This window comes from Melanostigma gelatinosum, assembly GCF_949748355.1.
Source record: "Melanostigma gelatinosum genome assembly, chromosome: 3".
Taxonomy (NCBI): Eukaryota; Metazoa; Chordata; class Actinopteri; order Perciformes; family Zoarcidae; genus Melanostigma; species Melanostigma gelatinosum.
In genome coordinates this window covers 8,493,465-8,515,382 of record NC_136636.1, presented here as the reverse complement: position 1 = coordinate 8,515,382, position 21,918 = coordinate 8,493,465, and the positions used below count along the sequence as shown (strand labels likewise).

Below are 21,918 nucleotides of genomic sequence, written 5' to 3'. Positions count from 1 at the left end.
ACTCCTCGCGATCTGAGACGCCATAGCACGGCTGGACACTACGGTGCTTTTAAAAACTTTTCTCCATAACCGCGGTCTGCGCCGTGCGCTCGTGCCGGGCGACGGTCGGGGCGGGGCCGCGCAGGTGCGAATGGCCGCTGTAGACCGGCGAAATACAGGGGCGGCTCGACTGTCACGGCGTCCATGAATCGAGAAGGACTTCTTACTGGAACTGAAACGATGTACTGGGATTAAATTCTTTGTCAACAAAGAATTTGGTAAGTGACAAACTGCGTTTGTTTTTTTACATCTGCAGTAACGTTTTTATGAATAATATTTGATGGCTCGTGCTCTTGTGTGGTGGAATGCGTGGATCCGCTGCAGGTCTGCTGGATTGATGTGCTTTGTTGTCATATGAATATATGTGACTGGTTCTTATGACTATGTGGCTGTCATTGTGTTAATTACGTTGATTTGACCATGCGTTGTCAGTTATTGACGTAGCGTCCCGTCACGGATTCATGTATCTGCAGCTTGCGTCACTCGCTCAGAGACAAGCCGTTTTGAGTGCGAGCTAGCAGCATGGCACCGGTACCAAAACGTAAATCCTTTAAAGGTGGAGCTGAAAAGCTCAGGGAGAAAAAGAAGAGATATCTGGAGGAAGGTGCATCAAAATATTTAAAAATCTCTGACTTATTTGGGAAACCACCGACTGGTGACAGTGTTATGATGGTAAGTTGTGGCATTGACTTGGCCAATGTTAGCTTGCTTTTCACAGATGAGGTAGTGTTCGGCTACAAGCTAGCCTAGCTAACGTTAGCTAGATAAATGATAAATGTCCAAAATTGAGACCGTTATGATCTGGTCAAATAAGCAAGCTGGCGCTGTTCGCATCATCGAGATTATCTAATTTAACATGTTAGCCGTAGTTACTTGCTTACAATCGATGAGCAAGCTATCCATGGTGGTAGTTGTAAAGAGGGCAATCTTATCATTTCTAATAATTTATGTCAAATAATGTTTAAGTTAACCAGCTCTCAACAGCACCTGGAGGCTTTTATGTTGATGGCTACTCAGACAGATGTTTTGCAGATGCTGGACAGTGAGAAAATCATAGACGGTGTTGCAGAAAAGAGTGAGCTGCTGCAAAAACTACTCGTGTAGTGAGGTAATAATAACACATGAGTATACTGATATTGTTTTTTATTACTATGTGACTATAATGCACCTGGGCTGGCAGAGTTAGTTTAGGTTCTGTTACTTAACTTATTGTTTTGTTATGCACCTTCAACACCCCTACACACACACACACACACACACACAATCACACACCCAGCATGCAACACTACTGATACCACTGATGTTCACACCCCATCGTATGTTCTGTTCATTTCAATATAGTTCAAACTAATTCTACCCTCTGATTCCAGTTTCTTTATTGTGTGGTCTTTCTCTGCTGACATTCATTCCTTAAGGCTCTGTAGTTATACGTATAACCATCTGATACTAGCCCAAAGTTCAGCATATTCATCGAGCAAACTACTACCTTGGAGTATTATTTTATTCAATGTGTCCATCCAGGCAAATTGGTGGATCCAAATGTTATAAAAAAAAACATATATGATGTAATTTCTTTGTAATCATCGAAAATAATGTTAAGTGTATGGGTATTTTTCCAAGTAGGCCACTGACATCGATACGTGCGATGCATTAAGTGGGCCGGTCTGACAGTAAACTCCCGGGCCACTTTTTTCCCCCAGTCCGCCCCTGCCTGCTTACATTCACTTTTCAGACTTCCCAACTTCATCTATAAAAGCGAACTAGCCAATCAGCATTAAGTCAGGAATTAACAATTTTACACCGAGGCTTCGGCTGTCTTGGAAAAAAAACGATCATCTGATTTTCACAAGGGCCGTGCAGCAGCTCCCCTCCTCCCCTCGTGACAGCTCAGTGCCTCCTGACTGAAAGCAGCCGACTCACACTTGAGACATGACCGAGCAGATTCATCCTCGCCCGGTGGAGACGGAGTGGTGAAACTACTTTCTTCAGCGCACAGGTTGCTCTTCAGCACGGTGCAGCTTACCGTCTGCCAGGCTCCTTCTCTCCACCGGTACCGAGAGGGGCAGTCAGCGACCCGGCAGCTCTGGCTGGACGCCGGTCGGGAGCGCTTGGAACAGCCGGTCTCTAGCGGGCTCCGTCGCTCTCCGACCGGGCAGAGCACCTCCCGCTGCTGGATGCCGTCGCCACACGACGCTGAACACTGAACGGAGGACAGATAAGTGCTTTGAAAACGTGCATATATAAACCTTTACTACTCAGTTTATTGTTTCACTGCATATCAAATAATCGACTTATAGTCCTGTAATAGGATGACTATATCGCGATATCCATTAAGCCTCGTGAGCTCCACTAATTAGTGGCAGGTTATTTCTCATTTGTTTGCCAGCTAATGGATACTTGTTTTATTTTGTATTAAGATTGACAACAGCATTTATGGAAGGCAATATATTTGAGTTTATTGTGGCTATTGATTTGTGTTCGTTGTCACTTTGTGTTCCTTCACCCTTTTATTGTTTTTTTAGGACTCCTCAAATGCACATTCTGTATAGAAGTGGCCAATACTGAATTAGATGTTGAAAGATGTAATTTAAATGTCTTTTATTTTCTAAACAAAGAATGAGACAGTGGCATTCCAACTCTTAATTGAACGACACAATGCCTTACACACAGGGCTTGGCGTATTAAAGAGTACTATCAGGGAAATAGCATGTAATGATTAAATAGCTGCAACAATGCCCCCATGTTCATATTTAAGGTATATGGTTTGTATTAACTGATGTTGTTTTTGACAGAAATGTGAAGTAATTCAAGTTGGAACTTGGAAAGTCGATGTTTATATATGTACTATAATACATAAAGAAAAAAAACAAAGCTTGAGAATCAGTTTTGTTTTCTGTCTATTCCATTAACCCAGATGACCAAACAAATCATACGGTATAAACAATGCATACATTTTCCTTTTTCAGCTTAAAACCTTGTTTCCATGCGTTTGAAGGTAATATTAAACAGGAACTATCTTTTTGTCTCTTTTCAACAGATGATTCCGAGCAACCTGCGCTGCACTGATGTTGTTGTGAAGCTAATGAATGGCATAATATATACATAATAAGTGATAACTTGTGTAGCTTTGAAGAGAAGTTTTCTTTGGGGTACAACAACGCAAAGAGTATGACTGACACAATGTTTGAGTTTCTGTGCATTTGTAAATGAGTTAGACTGAGAGCAGCATCACAAGTGATCCTATTTTTGCAGGTTAAGGGAGCAGGAAGTGATGAACATATGCCCGATGATCGAGCTGAGGTTCCTGTTTTTCTACATCCATCTATACAAATACAGACACATTAAGATGTCATTTCATATGTGACACAAATATACATATTTCATTGTGTATTGTCTGCCATGCCGTTTCAGCATTTCAACCACGAGGCAGCCTGCTGCATCATGGGTAACCATGCTTTACTTGGAGCCTGTGTGGAGTATTAATCTCTCCTGGTATGTGTCCTGCTCCACAGCTGTTTAGAGCCGACGCACATCCGCTCTGAAAAGCTCAGATGTGGCTCTGTGCTTGGACTCTTGGCCACTGGCGTGAGTTCAGAAAAAGAGGACATGAGAAAAGACAGCGAGGAAAAAGAGAGGAAATGGACACTCACAACAATGCAGGTTGTGAGTGTGTCTGGCATCTTTAGTAGGGCATTCAAAGAAAAGACGAACATGTGGTTCCCATTCGGGAAACATAGAGGAAAAATGTGAAAGAGAGAAAAAAGCGATCCGAAACGTGATCAGCGGGAGAAAGAGCAACAGTTAGAGGGAGGATAAAAGGGTTAGTAAGAAGAGAAAATATAGAGATGAGAAGGGTAGATTGACATTGGCTTGTGTGAACATAAATTAAGCTTAGATCAAGGAGAGGAGTGCACATCCCCACTGCTGTCACACTTACGGTAAAGTCGCAGCCATACCTCGAAACCTCTCGTCAGCAGCCGCCCCAGGCCTGCGGTGCAAACCACCATGTGATGTGTAAAAGCACCCTGCCTTACTTAGTGGCCTGGCATGCTGCATAAACCCAGTCGGGTTTGCTGCAGATGTTTTCACACATCTGCAGCAAGCTGGTAAGCATTAAAGTGGAAAGAGAGAGCTTACATGTGTGGCAGCGTGAGAACAAGAGTGGTAGAGGAGTGTTTTATAGCGGGGTCAAAGAGTCCTAACCTCTCCCCAGTTGCCAGTCTTCCACTTGGGACATCGGCCATGTCTGCAGCGCCTCTGCTTGCTGGGTTTGGAGGACAGATGCTTGCAGTTTTCCTCTGGGACAAGGCGGCCTGACCCGGTCGCACAGCCCACCTTACGCGACTTGAACCCTCTTCCACAGGAGGCGGAGCACTGCAAGATGTCAGAGGAAAGAACAAGTGAAATTGAAATCAAAAGGTATGTTTTGTGTTAAAAGTTTAAACTGCAAAAGCAATGAAATGTATTTGGTTGGCAAAAAGCATGAATGGGATTCATAATGCATATAATTGGTTGGATGTCTGACTTAATTGAATCAGAATCTGCACGATACAAAAAGTAGATGACGGCACAGCTATAAATATATGCAAGCCAAGTATTTATTAAATGGGAAAATCCCCTTTTGGATGTTTTTTGAACAAAACAAAAAAAAGTGATACGAGAGTTCCACGTGGTTAACTAGTCCAATGGCAAAGCGGGCCCAGTCACCCCGGCAGAAGTTTGTTTCACCTCCGGGTTCACAGAGTTACTGGGAGTTTAACTCGGTGTGACGGGCAGTCGCAGACACACCCACAGTAACGTTGCAAGAGGGAGTGGAGAAGGGCTGGACTGTGCTCGGGTAATCACAGGGGGCGTTGCATGCGAGGATGGATGGGAAGCGACAGGCTGAGCGAGTATGCGGCGCAGCATGTGGCGCTGTCCTGACCAGCAAGGGACTGGAGGAGACAGGAACATGCTGCGACCTCTCACCTCATTCAGGGGGAGGAAGGCTCACGAAAGGAGGGGCTAATAAAGTGCTTATTCCCATTTTGGAATGTGCTAGATTATTGGAATTACTCACGTTGTTGGTGATGTCAATCAAAAAAGATGAAAAAAGTATTGTTTGTTTTTATGCCAAGAAATAAAGAAAATGAGTCAAATCAATTGTGTGACTTTTACTGTTTTTTTACTGTATTGTTGTGACTCAATTTCAAATAAAATGACTGACTGCGTTGGTTATGTGTCTTTGGAATAGCACTCCCCATGATGAATCATAGCACACGAGTAGAAAACTTCATGATTGATGTAACAAGTCACTGACAGTTCTCCCATTATCAATACCACCACTGACAACAGAGTTCGTATTTTTAATGTGATCGCCTGACATGAACACAATAAGTTCACACATTTGCGTAAGATGAACCATGGAGAGTAAGTGGGTCATCAGAGGAGAATCAGCTTCCCAGGAAAGGTTCAAGTCATTAAAGGAAAGCATTTACCATCTAAGGCAGTCTTCCAGACTGTTATGTTCAAACATCAAGTCATTCCTCACAGAGTTTTCTATACTTTTTTTTTAACGAGGGCTTTCCTGCTGTTGTAATGTGCTAAAATGCCCTCAGAATTCCTTTAGAATCTGAACAAAGGGGTCAAATTAACACAGCATGTGTATCAGTACATGATTTCCCACAAAGGCTCCGGGTTCCTGTAACTATCCAGAGCAGTTCCCTAATACAAATGTCACTGCTCACACATACATGAATATTTCCTGCTTCATCATACAATAAATACACAATATAAACAATTTTATTTGCATCAGTTATATTTGCAGGAGGTAGAGCAGGTGCTCCATTAATCACAGGGTTGGTAGTTCGATCCCTGCCTCCTCCTGTCCTCATGCCAACGCGATGAACCAAGTGCTTTGTCCGTGATATATAAATGCATTCCCCATAATGCTACGTGGATTTTAAAGTGTCAAACACCAGTCAGATCAGTTTGAACTGCCTTCCCAACACAGGTCAAAGGGCAATAATTACAATACACAGACAAAATGCATATTTTAAATCATGCCTTTCTAGATATAAGAATCCAGACAAGCAAAGCATCGGTAAGCGCAACCTGAAAGGAAACGCCCCCTAAATAATGTCAGCATAGTTTTTGGGAATCCTATTCAACTCTGTTCTGTTGTTTTTCCCCCCCCCCTGGGATCAAAGCAGTTTCCAAGAAGTCTGTGCTGATGGGATGAATGGGAAGGGGCCCCTCCCCAGATCAAACATGACCCATGACCCACCAATTCCCCACTGCATTGTCTTGCTGACGGCTCCCCTCATTCGAGTCACTGTCACTGGCCCCCATATTGGTACACCGTCATCAACTTGCATTAGGCCAGAGCAGAGGGGCCTGACAGAGGGGCAAAGGGCACTGGCAACTTCATAGTGAAGCACACGTCACCAGGCGTCCCAGAAAAAGTCGGGGTCGGCATTAAGAGTGAATGAACACAGTAAGTTAAATGGGCGGTAAACTAAGGCACTGTCACACATTGGACAAAGATTTACCTTTGAAGGAAAGGGCTTTGAACTCCTGACACAGATAAAAGCGGTCAGCAGAGGCCCTGACCACTTCAAATAACAAGGATATTGCTCAGTGATTTGTGCGTTTTCATTCATGAAAGACACCCTGTTGAACAGACTGGCCGGGAGGGCTGCTTGACAGGCTATTTGCCAGGCCTGTCTTTTTGAATCTTTTTGCTGAAGTCAAAAGGTAAAACACGAAATAATTTCGGAAGCCTTCTTATCCACAAACACAGTAAAATTACCATAAAGCAGGAGTTGTTAATCTTGAGTTAAATACTTCACTACAGGGCTTGGCAGCAGGACTACAACGTTGCAAGCAGCAACGCTATTGGCGTAGTGAATGTTGTTCGTGGTTGGTACTTGCTTCAGTTTTTTTCTTTTTTGGACAACCAGCCTGTGTAAGTTGCCACGGAGTTGCAAGTTATTCTTTGTTTGCAGTGACCTGCTCACTGCACGGGGAAACAATGTTGATAACGCTTTAGATTACGGCCCACAACATACAGCGCAATTGTTTCAAATCGACAGCGTACATTTTGTGCCGTGTACCAGTACAGTACATATGGTTACAAACACGTAGATGCAAGTGAACAAGATGTAAAGTTAAGACAAATCAGGAGCTAACGATCTGGGAATTTATAAAAGTACAGAATTGATTTGCCTGTGGTACTGGCATTAGGGCTGATCAGTTTTGGACGCAAGTGTAAATAGTTTGAAGTTAGTTTGCTGTTAGAAAAGACGCGTTGACACTGAAACTCATGAAATGACCCAAATATGTAGTTTGTGCTATAAGGTAATTCTTAAATAAATCACGGCCGATTGATAAAATGCTACAGAACTCAACACTTCCATGTTCCGCCGCAAACATCCAGGTTTGTTGCTCAGTAGGTCACATGGTAGGTCTCAATGGTAGAATAGTTATCCAGGTAGTTACCCACTTGTTTCCTAATTTCATATATTGTTCCCGCGAACCTACTGTAATGGTACATTATTACGCTGTATGTCGCGGTCGCCGTTACCAAAATATATTGCGAAAATAAGAATGAAAAAAGCCTTTGATAGTACCTCTATTTCACTTTAATCGTAACCTTTTCTGGAAATGAACAGAAATCCAACAAATCCATAAAAAAAAATTAAATATTGACATAACATTATATGAAGTAACAATAAATACAAGTAATTACATAAATATACAGAAATCTTCTTGAAACACAAACTAATACTGCCATTTGTGAATAAGAGACATACAATATGCTTATTTCAAGAGCCTGTTGATACGATGTTTGATCTGTACTGCTATATGCACCAAGAGGAATGACCACAAAGGAGTCAAACTGCTCAGGCAGAACAGTGAAACCGAAGAGCAATGATAGGATGTGCTGTGTTTATACCGTGTTTACGTTCACTGATTCAACCTAGATTTGATTATATGCTACCTTACAATCACACACATGGGAGTCATTACAAGCGATAGTTGTCATTAGTAGATTATGTGTAGTAAAGGGAAAAAAAAGGTACTGTTGCGTTAACAGGCCCTTCAAATGAGGTGTGATGCCAGCACAGACATTTATGACCAGGAGGAGTCAACTGGGCGGGCTGCAGGCAAAAGTTGCCCCTAACCACAGATTCTGGATCAGTTTTCACTGTCCTCAACAGGACAGTTGAGTGTTACAAGGTGGGAGACACCCTGGATCTGTGTTTAGGACCATTAACTGCACTGGGTAGTCGCAACAACTCATGCTTAATCTTAGCCAGCCAAAATCCCTCCAGTGCAAGGGAGAGAAAGATACGGCAGGGGGGCAATCATAACAGAGACTGAGGTAGACACATTAGGTTGGCTCCGAGTGAGAGCGCTGGATACAAAAAACGATATACTTCCCCTGTGGTCACAGGTATCACATGTTCAAAGTACAACATTTTATCAGCTCATTCCCTTAAAACAGGGGTCTCAAACTCCCGGCCCACGTCATTTTATGTGGCCCGCGAATCCGCCAGCAAAAAAAAAAAAAAAGTTAAAAAAAAATAAAATAAACTTTTTTTTATTTTTTTAAGTTAGACTAATAATAATAAAAATATCTCCATAGTCGAAATTATGAGATAGAAAGTCGAAGTTATTAGATAGAAAGTCATAACTATGATAGAAAGTCATAATTCTGAGATAGAAAGTCAAATTTATGAGATAGAAAGTCAAAAAGATGAGATTGACAGTCAAAATTATGAGATTGAAAATTAAAATTATGAGATTGAAAGTCAAAAAGATGAGATTGAAAGTCAAAAAAATGAGATTGAAAGTCAAAATTATGAAATAGAAAGTCAAATTATGAGATACTTAAACAGTTAGAAGCATATCTTTGGCTGGTTACTGTACATTTAACATGGAAATGTATTGTGAGCACATTGAAGACTACTTTAAACTGTGAATGCAGACAGTTATTTAACAATATGTTACGAGTAGTTACATTTACAACCGGGCCTTTGTGGGCGACCATGATGCTGATGTGGCTCGGAGTGAAAATGAGTTTGAGAGCCCTGCCTTAAACGGTTGAGCAGGTTGACATTCGAACAATTCAACATTATTTCATCAAATCTGTGATACACTTTAATCAATCCACTACCTGCTCATGGAAAGAAATAAAAAGTACAGAAAAAGGCAGCATCAAAAAGCAATGTGCCACAATAAACACCTAACCGACCAAAAATATGATGGTTCATTTTCGATATCTTATATCTCCCTTGTTTGGCCAAAGCACCGCTGTAGTGTAGGTTAGTTTAATGGCTAGTTGAGTCGTGTTCTGTTCCAAATGAGGTATTGTTGAGCATAGCATATTTAGCAACTCCTAGTACTTACTGTACAAAGAAAACATGAACTAACACAATATAAATACACTCATATCAAGCACTTTTGGAGCAGAGAGCTTTAAACCTATTGTTTTGGCCACAGTAAGAAAACTGGGTCAAAACCCTCTGCCAAACTGGAATACAATGGCTATTAGTACTAATTACCACAAACTCAGTGAGACATTTTATTTCACAGTGCTAGTACAGCTGCTGTTTGCTGGTGTTTACTACTGATACTGGACGTTTCAGGAACTTTTGAGTCACCATATTCCTGCGTTAATGTTGTTTTGGGGCAACGCCACTGTTTGTTTGTAGGGTTAATACATAAACTGTAAAATAAAGTGTCTAAATAAGATTAGTAACTTCTCTAAAAAAAAACACATGTGCCTTGAGACAAATTGAATTCTTGATACAATAGCCATTTCAAAGATGTATATAGTACAACGATGTATATATATAGTACACAGCCCAAATACAGTCCTATGTAAGGTGGTGCTTTTACAGTTCATAACAGCACACAGACTACATTGTGTAGCACCACATATTTGGATATTATGGGCCATTCTTTGGATAATAAAAGAACAAGGCATCGTACTGTATATTCCTGACATACAAAAACATTCATCAGTATTTGCATATGAACAAAGATTGGCTAAATGTGCGAATACAAAGAGCTAAGACACAAAATAAATCACCTTTAAACGTTAATGCTATATACAAAAGATAAAAAGGAAAAAAAAATCTTAATAAATTATCTTTAAAAACAATATCTTACAAAACTATCTTTGATTGTGATACAAAGTGATCCTGAACTTTTCAAATACTAATACAAGGCTCAACAACAGTTTATGGTAACTGGGACTGACAAAGAATGTTCTTGTGGTCACAGCTGTCACTGAAGTATTTTGACAGTACTTTTTTGGCATGTTGCTCGTGAGCAAATCTTTGCCATTTAAAGCACAGCAGAAATGAACTTTCCAAATGTCTCGAGGAAACGTTGACCAATCGCAGGCACCAGAGAGGGAGCAGGAAGTGGAGGAGGTTAAAAGTAAAGAAGCAGGAGTGTAATTTCTCCAGGGCAGAAAGCACCAAAGCCTCTTTTAAGACCGTTTTTTTTTGAAAGAGTAAGACTACAGGTATTTGAAAAAAAAACATGAGAAGTTGAAAAACAAGGTATAGAGTGTTTTTTTTACGAGCGTACCGAGCTCCATGGGTCTGTGCTCCAGTTGGGGCTAGACGGGCACGGCTGAGTATTGCACTGCTCACGATCTGGTGGCTTGTCGTGGATCTCGCAGCTCAGATCATTGAAGCGCTCGCCGTTTGGACGCTGACACACCACCAGCCTCGTCTTTATCCCACCTCCACATGGCTTGGTGCACTGAAGACAGCAGAAGGAGAGGTTGTGTTTTACAGATGGGTATGGGGGGGGGGGGGGGGGACAATGCATTTTCAAAAAACGCACTAAGCATCTTCTGCGTTCGTCAAAGTATTCATTCAAACGCAGATGAACATCCCTCAGTTTACAAGTTCTCTCTCTAAACTAGACCAGTATCTGTCAAAGAGACTGTAATATGATGTAAACAGTAGTAAAGTGGTGTCTGTCTTACCTCTCCCCAGTTGCCATAGATCCATTGCGGACATGGCCCCGACTCACAGGACCGTTGCTCATTGGGCCGGCTGCGATCCTCACAGCTGTTGGCAGGGTAGCCGTTCTCATCCTGGCACACTACTACGCGCCTCTGGAAACCTCCTGCACATGTGCTGGAGCACTGTTGCACAGAGAGTGGAGAGTGCACACTGTCAAATACATGCTTCTCACAAAGAGGTGTAAATAATTCCGATAGGTTAAATAATGCAGATTTCTTTACATTTCATTCAGACATGATGACATACAAACACACACTAAAGTGAAAGATCCAGCTGCAAAGCTTTAAATGAATGTGTCTTTGACGACATAAAAAATCGCTAGTTTGTTAATTGCAAACAGCACACGTCACAAATCATTGTGCACTACGAGGCATATATTGTGGGTACACAAAGCCCCCACTCTCACAAAAATTAAGAAAAGGCCTTAGCTACATCTCATGTCAAATGACTGAACGTGTCTACTGCTTTATGCTCAGGACAGAGGCAGGAAGAGTCACCAGAAATAGCTTCAATCACTTATTTTTGGATGGAGATTATCACCAACACAGTTTAAAAAAAACAAAAAACAATAGAAAGAAAGCGATCCATTGGGGGGCCAGCCTGTGGCTCTTGGATCACGATATCTTTTGGCGTTACATCACAATGGCTAAGGCCTTGTCTTAAAAAGAGAGCAGGCCCTGAAGAACTGAACCTCACGACATGAGGGTCAGGTTTTGTAAAAGTCTGCATCAGGTTACAAAACTCATGATAGGGAGTACATAACCAGTTGACAAACTCTTATTAGAAATTGGCAATGGTAAACGAACACACACATGGCAGGGGCTACTAGTCAAGGTGCCGGCTGCCCATCAGGACTAATCGTGAACACACATTCATGCACCAGAGCCACAGCTTCTGGTGCAATTTGGGGTTCAGCCAGGATTCAAACTATGTTATGCAGGGGTCTCAAACTCCTGGCCCGCCACGTCAATTTATGTGGCCCGCGAATCCGCCAGCAAAAAAAAAAAAAAAAGTAAAAAAAAGTAAAAAAATACTTTATTTGTTTTTTTTAAAAGTTAGACTAATAATAATAAAAGTGAACAAAGTCAATCAACGCATTTCCCCAAAAAAATCTAACTATTCCTTCTGGGTAGATTCCCGACTTCTACATGTCTCATTTCCCCACTTGCTAAAATCTTCTCTGGACGTCGATTGTTTCGGCTGAGGGTTCGGTTGAACAAGACGAAGCACAACATTTTAGATGTCAGCCCCCAGAAATGCAATGCTGCTGTGTGTAAGATGCCTCACCGCGCCCCAGGGTCCAGTCCGCCACTGGTGGGATTGGCTGCCGGGCAGGTTATTCCTGGTGCTGCCATTTGGTAAGGACGGGAAAGGTTGGGATTGACTGGAGCGGGACGGGCATTGAGACATAGCACAGTCCTGCTCTGTGGAAGGACGATCGTCTGGGTCACACTCATTAGCATTCAGTTCTTGGTCACTGTAGGTGACGCACAGTACCTGCCGCGTCGTCTTTCCCTGGCCACAGGTAACTGAGCACTAAAAACACACACACACACACACACACATACAGTGAATAAAGAGATGCCGACACGGCTCTCATTCCAGTTAAACATGGCATGTAGCGAATGGACACGGCTCTGGCTGACAATGCAGTTTCTCCTTAAAAGACCCAAGTGCACGCATATGTTTCTTTTAAGGAAAATAACACAAGGCAGAGCTTCTGCCAAGCACTAATGGCGTCTCACTCCGCTCCTCCCTTGCATAGTCCACTTTCTGTCTTGCATAAAGTGATCTGTTATACTTATGCAACAGCTGTCTACTTTAAAACCTCGCCTGGGATTACACTGTCCAGAGGTTTATACTGCTCTGTCTCAATGTTATGGATTTCACATGATTTTAGACAACGTAAGAAGGCTTTACATACAGTAGGTCGATGCAAATGATGTGACACTAAATGGAGATGTTGGATAATATCCTGTAGGCTGTACATGCTCTAAGAACAATGTCACAACTGTCATATTGGAGCGTTCTATCACTGCAGGACGAATAAGGCTACTTTGCGTTGGGTTGGTAAATCTAGTGTGACTGTGGCTGGGCTAGGCCTCTGAAATATTATTTTGGCCAGGGGATGAACTATTTCCAGACCTACAGTCTGGCTCTACTGCATCACTCTCGGACTCTGATGAGAAACATCTGTAAAGAAGACAGGATCCCCTCATTGCAGCCCCTTAGTTCTCTCCCAGCTCCAGAAACGTCCGTCTCTCTCTCTCTCTCTCTCTCTCTCTCTCTCTCTCTCTCTCTCTCTCTCTCTCTCTCTCTCTCTCTCTCTCTCTCTCTCTCTCTCTCTCTCTCTCTCTCTCTCATCTCTCTCTCTCTCTCTCTCTCTCTCTCTCTCTCTCTCTCTCTCACACCTTATCTAGGATACACACTTACAGCTGCCGCCCTGTCTCCACATCTTTGCTCACACAAACATCTACATAGCGTGTGCAGACACTGATTGTCAGTGTGGTTGAAAAAATACATTGAAACAGGAGGAAAAAACATCTGGATGGCAATGATGACAGCACACAATTTAGGTTAATCAACAGGGCTGCTTGTCAGTGGAACAATATGCAGATCTGGCAGGAAATGTTTTGTGATTGAACATGTGATTGTGATTTTGAGATACTCTATAACTATAACTATAAGATAGAACTGAATAAATGACGACAGTTGGTTTTCTTACCACTGTCCATTCCAGCACCTTCCACTGTCCACATGCCACTACTGAGCACACTTCTCTGGCAGGGGGTTTCGGTAGGTGGGCGCACGCCGCCTCCTCTGCCACACCACCCTGGTTGTCACGACAACTCACGTAGCGCATGTGTGTCCCTTTGCCACAGCTGGCACTACACTGTTGTGGAGAGGAGAAAGGTTTAAGAAGCTGGAAACCAACAAAAAGAACGAAATTGAAGATTTATGACAGAACCACCAACCTGGGTCCAAGAACCAAACCTCCACTGGGTTTTGTGGGCCTGGTGGGAAGGGACTTTAGTCCCTGGGGGAACAGGGTGGCTGCTGGGACACTGGGCCAGTTCACAGTCCTGTGGAAGGGGGGACACATACACCCATTCATGCAGTGATTAACAAAGTGAATATACTGTAACAACATCTGTCCCCGACCACAAAATACCATGAATATCAGAGATAGCTCCTCTGACATGGGATGGAACAGTCATGAATTAACAGTCTTCCTTCAGCTCTACGTTTGAGAGTAGTTGTGTTTCCCATCAACCCTTTCCTCTCACCTTAACAAAACAACATTAACAGGGTCCGCCCTGTCAGTTAAAACTATGGATTGTGGCAGTAAGCCACTCAGCATAAAGCCCTGATCCCTGTCATAACAGGTCATAGTGGAGCGGTATTCAGGGTGCCCTCTGACCCCAAATCTCCAGGAATGAGGGCCTTAGTCAGGTTGCACAGACCCTGAGCAGGCTCCACATTCCGCACTGCTCCTCCTGACGTAGACAAACAGTCCTCATGGCAGCGCTTAAAGTAGCTCTACGCACACTTCCTGTCACACTCACAATCTACAATTATAAACTGATCAAATATGATTTGGAGTGATCAAGTGAGTTTGTGTGTATGTGTCTATATTACCGCTTTAGGGCTTTTATAAATGATATGCTATTATATATCAGCCTGTATCCAATTTATGTGAAAGCAGAAAAAGCATGGCTGGCTGGTTAGAATCACAACGAGTTTGGGCGACTGCTTCAGGGTCACTGGCTCTGTCGGCCCAGGCACCGGAATTAAGAGCCGCTGCGACTACAGGGGGGGGGGCCCCCATACTGAGCCTGCATGCTCAGCCCTCTGACATGGGTTTACGCCCCACGCTGACCAAACAAAACTCTAATTCAGCTCAAAATAGGTTTCTTTTGGTGTTTCCGTGTCTTTTTGTGCGTGGGGAGCACTTAAAGAGACGCACAAACAGATTTAGACAACAAAAGCAATTCCACATGTTAACCTGAGCTCTTTCTCTGCATGCATTGCCAGTGGGTAGTGACTTTAATGTCACTTAAATCGTGAAGATACGAGTATTCTGAAGAATAACACTGTCCTGAAACAATTTGGCTTTCTTCTGGGGATATTGTCTGAGAGTTGTGTGTCTCTATTTGGGGATAGTGAGGCCTGTATAACCTCCCCCTCTGTCTTTGCCTCTGGACTAGATCAGACAACATCGCTTTATTGAGACCAGGTGGAAATGAAATGTGTGTGTTTGTGCGTGTTGACTTTCTTCCTTCTCTCCTCACAGTATGAGTCAGTTTGACACTCAACCGTGGAACAACTGTCGCTCGCACAGCGAGGAAGAGAAACAGATTGTGTGCAGTTGTGAGAAGTAAAAGAAAGCTGCAAGGAAAGAAGGAAGGTAATGACCTCCTTACCTGGGTGTCAGTGGGTCGGGTGGCAGCATTACAATCAGTGTCATCCATGACAGCACCATAAGAGCCAACTACACACTTCACAGCTCGCATCTGGTAGCCTGGCCCACATGAGGTAGTGCACTGGGTTCAAGGAGTGAAAAAAAGAGGGTGGGGGAACATTAGCAAGAGTGAGCCAAATAGAAAAAGGAGAAATGGACGACGAAGGCAAGCAAAGATCTGACAGTTCAACTGAGGCAAAACACTCCCACACACAAACAAATAAAAAAGAACCGTAAACCAGGCTAAGCAAATAAAAGAAAAAAACTATTTCCCCCCTCCACTTCCCTGACAAACATCCTTGAATCCAAGTTTCAACCAGATAAGTTTCAAAGATCAAATACACAAGGAACCTTTGCTAATATACATTGCACGTGTCTTTTTTCCACTGTAGCCAAGTCAGATAGGGTCCTACCCCACTCTCTTCTGCCTCACTGCCTCCAATGAAACAGGGTCAAACTTGTGTGGCGGCACCTTCAACTACCATTTGACAACGCTCCATTAAACAACTTCAAATATACCTTAACGTGCGCACATCCTCCGCTGGGGGGGCACGCAAATATCTCACATATTTGGGTGTTCAGTTCAATGTGCACACACACAAATGAGAATGAGCCTGCAAACACAGACATTATACCCTGTGTGCATTACCATATATAACGCTTTTGTAGAAGTACGCGCCAACCCACATCAACCGTAGCTTCTGTATATTTATCTTGGCAGGATGTGCTCTGTGTCTAAACAGGCGAGAGAAAGGGTACAGTGCTATATGATGAGCTTAGCTTATCCACGTCTTCCCCTTGGTTTACATCTGGGGAGAACTCGCCAGAGAAGCAACAGTAACAGTTAACGTCAGCCTCTGTGGTGCTTCTCGTCAACTGATTAGACTTCTATGTTACCTATATATGAACTGTGGATCAGGATATCTGGAATAGCATCTTCATTGCCTTGGAAAAAAAACATATCGAGCACAGATGTACCACATTCAGATTATTATGTTTCATGAGGTCAATGGGCCAATCTTGGGAAAGAACACCGAATTTATCTTTAAGACTTACAGTACAAATCACAATCATAGGCCAAACAGAGTGATCTGCTGTATCACCTGTTCTGGAATACAAATTGAATTATCTAACGTGACACATTAAGGAGGTATACCCCTGGATGTGTCCATCAGTTGTAGCCCTGCATCAGCACATACCATCTTTGATGATCAATCTTTTGACATCCTTGGACAAAAAACAGTAACACCACTGTTAACACTCACCTGTCCCCAAGGTCCGACCTGCCAAGAGGCACACTCCTGCTGCTGGCACGTCTGCACCGACTCCGGCTTAGATGAGCCACAAAAGCGGTCATCTAAATGATCCTCACCAAACTGACACCACGTCTGACGGTGCTTATAGCCTTTCCCGCACGTCACAAGGCACTGAAAGGAAAATATTTCAAGTTGTAGAGCTAGATATGTATGCACTTTATAACAGTGGACAGTGGTCGTTACCAGTCGCTGAGCCTGCTGGAACTCAGTTCATGACAGAGGAAGAGCAGTTGGTGGTGTGGAACGCAGGATTGCCAGAGTGTCTATGTATGTGTGAGTACAGTGCATGTGTAAACAGTGCAGTGTAGGTGTTTGTATTTCCTGGAATGCGACCCAAAGCTTTGCAAGCTCCTTGCTCTGCAATGTGTAAACTGTACAGCGGTTAAGTACAATCTTACCCTGCAATCAGTGATTTCCCAACACTCACTACAGTGGAAGGAGGGAAGTAACTCTGCCAAAGCTGAGACATGCACAATCAGCACTGGGAATTTACATTTGACCCAAATCACTGCTGGCTGAAAACGACAGTATTTACCCTGTTTCTCTTTATATCGACTGAACACAGCTTCATGGACCCCGTGAATTCTTCCTCACGACAAATGTATACGCACAGGCCTTATGAAACAGTATGCCTTGACAGAAACTCACAAATGACATTCTTCCTCTCAAGATACTCACAGCTGTCAAGCTAGCAGCTTGTGGAAGACTGAGCTGAAGATCAATGAGTGCAGAATAAGCACAGGCAGGCAGGTCAAAAGACCAATCATTACACCTGGGCCGAATGATATGATTACACAAGCCTGTTCCAGTCCAGCCTCAGCCACAGATGCCGATTTTACACTTTTATTTCGTCAGAGGATTTGATTGAGAACATCAACCCTGCCGTTAATATGCCATCATCGCCTCAATCTACTCAATGTGACCAGACCTTCTTCTAAGGGCAAACAGAATAAGAGCTGAACTGACCTCAGACCACTCGCCAGTCTTCCATTGTGGACAGAGGAATTCATTGCAGGGCTGGACCGTCGTCTTGTCCCTTTGACTGCATTTGCCGTCATCGCCGCCAGCCTCGGCTGCCTTTCGACACACTGCCCCTCGGCGGCGGGTGCCCCCACCACAGCTTTTGGAGCACTGCGGTACAAAACGTTTGAACTTAGCGTAAACACATACACACACACAACCCATGATAAACTTTGACAAACATCTGGATTATGCTCACGCACACAAAACCCCCACGCTTCCTACGACAATCTTACCTCTGACCAAGGAGAGTACTCCCAGCCACCCGGGTTACAGTCTCCATGGCATCCTTCCTTGTCATCAGGCTTGCGCTGGCCGCTACAGTAGCGGTCGTCAACCTTCTGGGTTTTACCATCTGCACGGCTGATTTTGGCACAGTATATTTCCAGGGTACGATATCCCAGGCCGCACTGAGCTGAGCACTCGCTCTTACGAGCCACATGCCACCTGCATCAAGGGCGATGGAGAACATCCTTGTCAGTATTCGTTGATGAACAAGTGACAAAATAATGATCGAATGGTTCATAAAAGCCACTTAAGGCCGGTTGGTAATACAAACCTGAGTTCACATTCGGTGTTACAGGACTCGGTGATGACAGCGGGTCTAGCTGTACCGTGACACCTCTGGTCTGACACCACCACCCTGTCTGACTCTCTGCTACAGAGAATCTTCTGTTTGCGCTCTCCTGTGACGAAATAATGACGCACGTTTACAGCAGGTCAATTCAAAATGTATAAAGTTTCTCTTATAATTCTTAAAAGAGAAATGTGTCACTTTTTTTAATGTGGATGTCCAATCAGTGTTGATGGTGAATGTAGTCGATTTAGGCAATAAATTCCAAAGTGCATGCTGTTTAGACAGAGAAAGCGAAGCTCTCCTGCTGCAAAATCAGTTGTACTTCCTGCATCCAGTGATGTAGCTGGAGGCAAGGAAGAACTACAAACTACTTCAGCTTAAATCCCCAGCACGGGGGCCCGCGCGCTCGATGCCGCTGAGAGAAAGTTCCATTGTGTAAATAAAATGTCGACAATGTGGAAAATAATTAAGAGTTGTTGCAGCCTTGGTTGACGCTGGTTGGGACTATGGAGCCTCCGTGTTTTTATTTCATTACCCGCATAAGTATAGGTGCAACTTGGCTACACTATGTTTTGGCTGGGCAACAGTGGTTTGCACTTAATGCATCCTGGTGTACATGCAGGTACTGCAGGTACAGCAGGTACAGCTCTGCAAGCAAGACAAATCTTTCTCGGTCAATATAGCAGGCACTGAGGAATGTATTGCTTCGTTGCACCATCAACACTGATTGGGCATCCACATTAAAAGGGGCTGAATTTTCCCTTTAAGCACCAAGCAAACATGGAAATGCTGCACTCATAACAGTATTTGTTGTTTTATATTGAGGCTTATTTTGCCCCCTTTGTATGTTGTTCTTTGATGAGAAAGACACAGAGGAATATGCAAAAAGGAATGACTAAGAGTTGCAATCTAGGGTTTCATAGTTTCATCCTCAACTAAAACTCCGCTACCTTCCACTGCCTGACCTCAGCTTCTGTATGATCCTGCATGTGGCTGTCTGAGTCGTCGCAACAGCTTGCTCAAGTGCAATACAGACCATCATAGGGTTGCAACGACTACCAGCAGCAGTGTGCTTCACCTTGGCTCTTGTGTTGACATCGCTGCACTGAATCAAAGAGCACCAACTGTGCATGGGGAGAGAGATTTAAACCTCATGTGGCTGCAGGAAATAGATTCTCCATCAGTACCTCATGTTACCAAGTTTTGCAGCTCAGTGCGATGAGAGCTCTGTGTGCCTGCAGACTGCCAGGAAAGCCGGATAAATCGGAAAATCAAAAAAGGTGCAGAGGGCATTACGTGTTAGCCGTTTTTCCAGCTGTGTGAACTCCTTGGTTTCTCTTTGGAATTTACCGTTGGTTGTTCAATCAAGGCAGTGTCAAAAAGTGGAGAAAGAAATTCTCAGACAAAGTGTTCGAGTCATAACACATAACAGGTTTTCGAGTTTACCTGCGATCCGCCTCTGCACGCCGACACACTCTTGACACATCCAGGGTCATTTCAAAGAAGGTAATCTGACTTTAATCACTTGCTCCGAACATATATGTCTATAGCATGGAGTTGTCAAGTTTAGCCAGACAATCTCTACCTCTCCTACGCCTCTGGCTTAGTGGTTCCCACGTCTCCCCTCTTTGTTGCATCTCATCTTTACTCTCACCACACCATTTATCTTTGACCACTCCCATCATCTCACTGTGCCAACCCCTTGTGCCTCCCCCTCACCTTGGCACAGACGGCTGCACTCCTGCCAGGGCCCATACACATCCCAGAAGAACTGCTGAGGTTTGTCTTCTATTGGGATGTTAAAGGAGTATCTGACATCTGGGTTGTAAAGGTTTCCCACAGACAGCACCTGAGTAAAACGCAGGCAATGTGACATGCATTAAAATACAGTAAGATTATTACATGTTATCACATAATCTATCTGTGAATCATCATAGATTGTGCACATCTTCCAAAGTAGAAGTAATCATTTTGGAGGTCAAGCCTGTAAAAGTGTTTAAGTTCCTGCATAAACTGTACTCATGCCACTGCTTCTACATCAGTTTCGCTCTACATCTCCTGCATGGCTTACCAAGATAACAGGATAAGGACAATTTACCTGGACAATGGTCTCCTCCTCGATGCGGTCAGTGCAGTTGATCCTCTCAATGACATTGTCAGAGCCACTGTATTCAATGACGACATTTCCTACTTTGATTTCCCTTTTGAACATACTGACCACAAACTCTCCATTAAGCAGGAACTCTCCACGGCTATTTGATATGGCTGCAGAGAGAGAAAAAACACTTACTGTGCTTGATGCCACTGTGACAGAGAGCCAGATTGAGCAGCATTTGAGGCAAAACCGAATTATCTTTGCATGATTGGCACAAAAACCGCAGAAGAAACTGAAGAAATGTAAAATGTTTTGTGAGAATTATGGTTCTCGTGACACTAACGAGCTAAAGTAAAGAAAACAACAGCTTGTGTTTTTACGTGACGCGGCAGCTTAGCGTTTTCATTTACAGTAAGGCACATGCAGCAGGCAGCAGTTAAGTCTTATTGGGGTAATATAATCCTCTGTTCCTGGAGAGGTCCCATCCATGGGCATCCTGTTCAGTTCAATGGCCAGTCTGCTGCACTCATTCACCCTAATGCGATTATGGAGCTAATTTCCTGCCTTTACTTTCCTCGTCATTTCACACATGACACTAATATGACTGTGGAGAGCGGCCCTCATTCCGGCAAAATCATCTCCACTTTGGGCCCTTAATGAATGTGCCCATACACAAACACATATAAATACACACACACACACACACACGGAATAAAAGAAAACTGCAATATGCACTGACATATACACACACACACCTGAATTGACCTGAATGGAATGGTAGCCCAGAGGGCAATCTGAGCTCCAGTATTTGCATGCTCTTGCCAACAAGACATGTTAATGGCTGACAAAGCAGCCATATCCTGACAGACAGACAACAGGTACAGAGAGACATACATTTACAGAACCAAAGAAAACACGCAACTTCGAACGCGCACACACACACAAAACAATCCCAACGAAACCAACTGACCTTGCTAGAAAGCTAGTTCTGTCTTATTGACGTGTTAGCATGCACGCTATATGCCAACTCCAACGGGTTTACAGGACACGACTTTACACTAAAAGCTGAACATGCAGGCGTTCAACCGCACATTGCTTTAGAAATGGCTGGAGACAACATTCATGGAAATGTGGGAAACACAACGAAAGTGGTTTCTTTTGCTGAAAACGTTGGATGTCTTACCGAGGTAGTTGTCATCCTCTGGTTTCCCTGAGTAGCTGTGTTGACGCACATCTATATTTGTAGCACCACTGGGTATTCGCACCACTTCATTATAGCCTGCAAATAGCATAAGTATTAACTCAAACTAAGTACATGTAAAAAATGTTTTAAAGCAATATAACAAGAGCTGCTGTCTTTTAAACTTGCCGGAGGTGAA

General features: G+C 43.4%; 1 protein-coding gene across 3 annotated transcripts in view; it reads right to left on the bottom strand.

Moving 5' to 3' along the window:
• The window catches only part of adamts9 (ADAM metallopeptidase with thrombospondin type 1 motif, 9), a 41,686-nt gene that overhangs the window by 7,766 nt on the left and 12,002 nt on the right, over positions 1-21,918 (bottom strand). Inside the window, exons 16-30 of one of the 3 annotated variants that reach the window (XM_079265368.1) lie at positions 21,723-21,818; positions 20,543-20,709; positions 20,164-20,293; positions 18,427-18,553; positions 18,104-18,314; positions 17,814-17,978; positions 16,797-16,958; positions 15,494-15,613; positions 14,045-14,152; positions 13,795-13,962; positions 12,357-12,605; positions 11,030-11,191; positions 10,624-10,800; positions 4,243-4,413; positions 2,063-2,239 (exon numbers count right to left, since the gene is read on the bottom strand). In XM_079265368.1, coding sequence (XP_079121494.1) covers positions 2,063-2,239; positions 4,243-4,413; positions 10,624-10,800; positions 11,030-11,191; positions 12,357-12,605; positions 13,795-13,962; positions 14,045-14,152; positions 15,494-15,613; positions 16,797-16,958; positions 17,814-17,978; positions 18,104-18,314; positions 18,427-18,553; positions 20,164-20,293; positions 20,543-20,709; positions 21,723-21,818 — 2,390 coding nt within the window. Of the gene's footprint in view, positions 1-2,062; positions 2,240-4,167; positions 4,414-9,594; positions 10,801-11,029; positions 11,192-12,356; positions 12,606-13,794; positions 13,963-14,044; positions 14,153-15,493; positions 15,614-16,796; positions 16,959-17,813; positions 17,979-18,103; positions 18,315-18,426; positions 18,554-20,163; positions 20,294-20,542; positions 20,710-21,722; positions 21,819-21,918 lie in introns of those variants that run through there. The other 2 variants (XM_079265369.1, XM_079265370.1) reach the window with 2 other exon arrangements.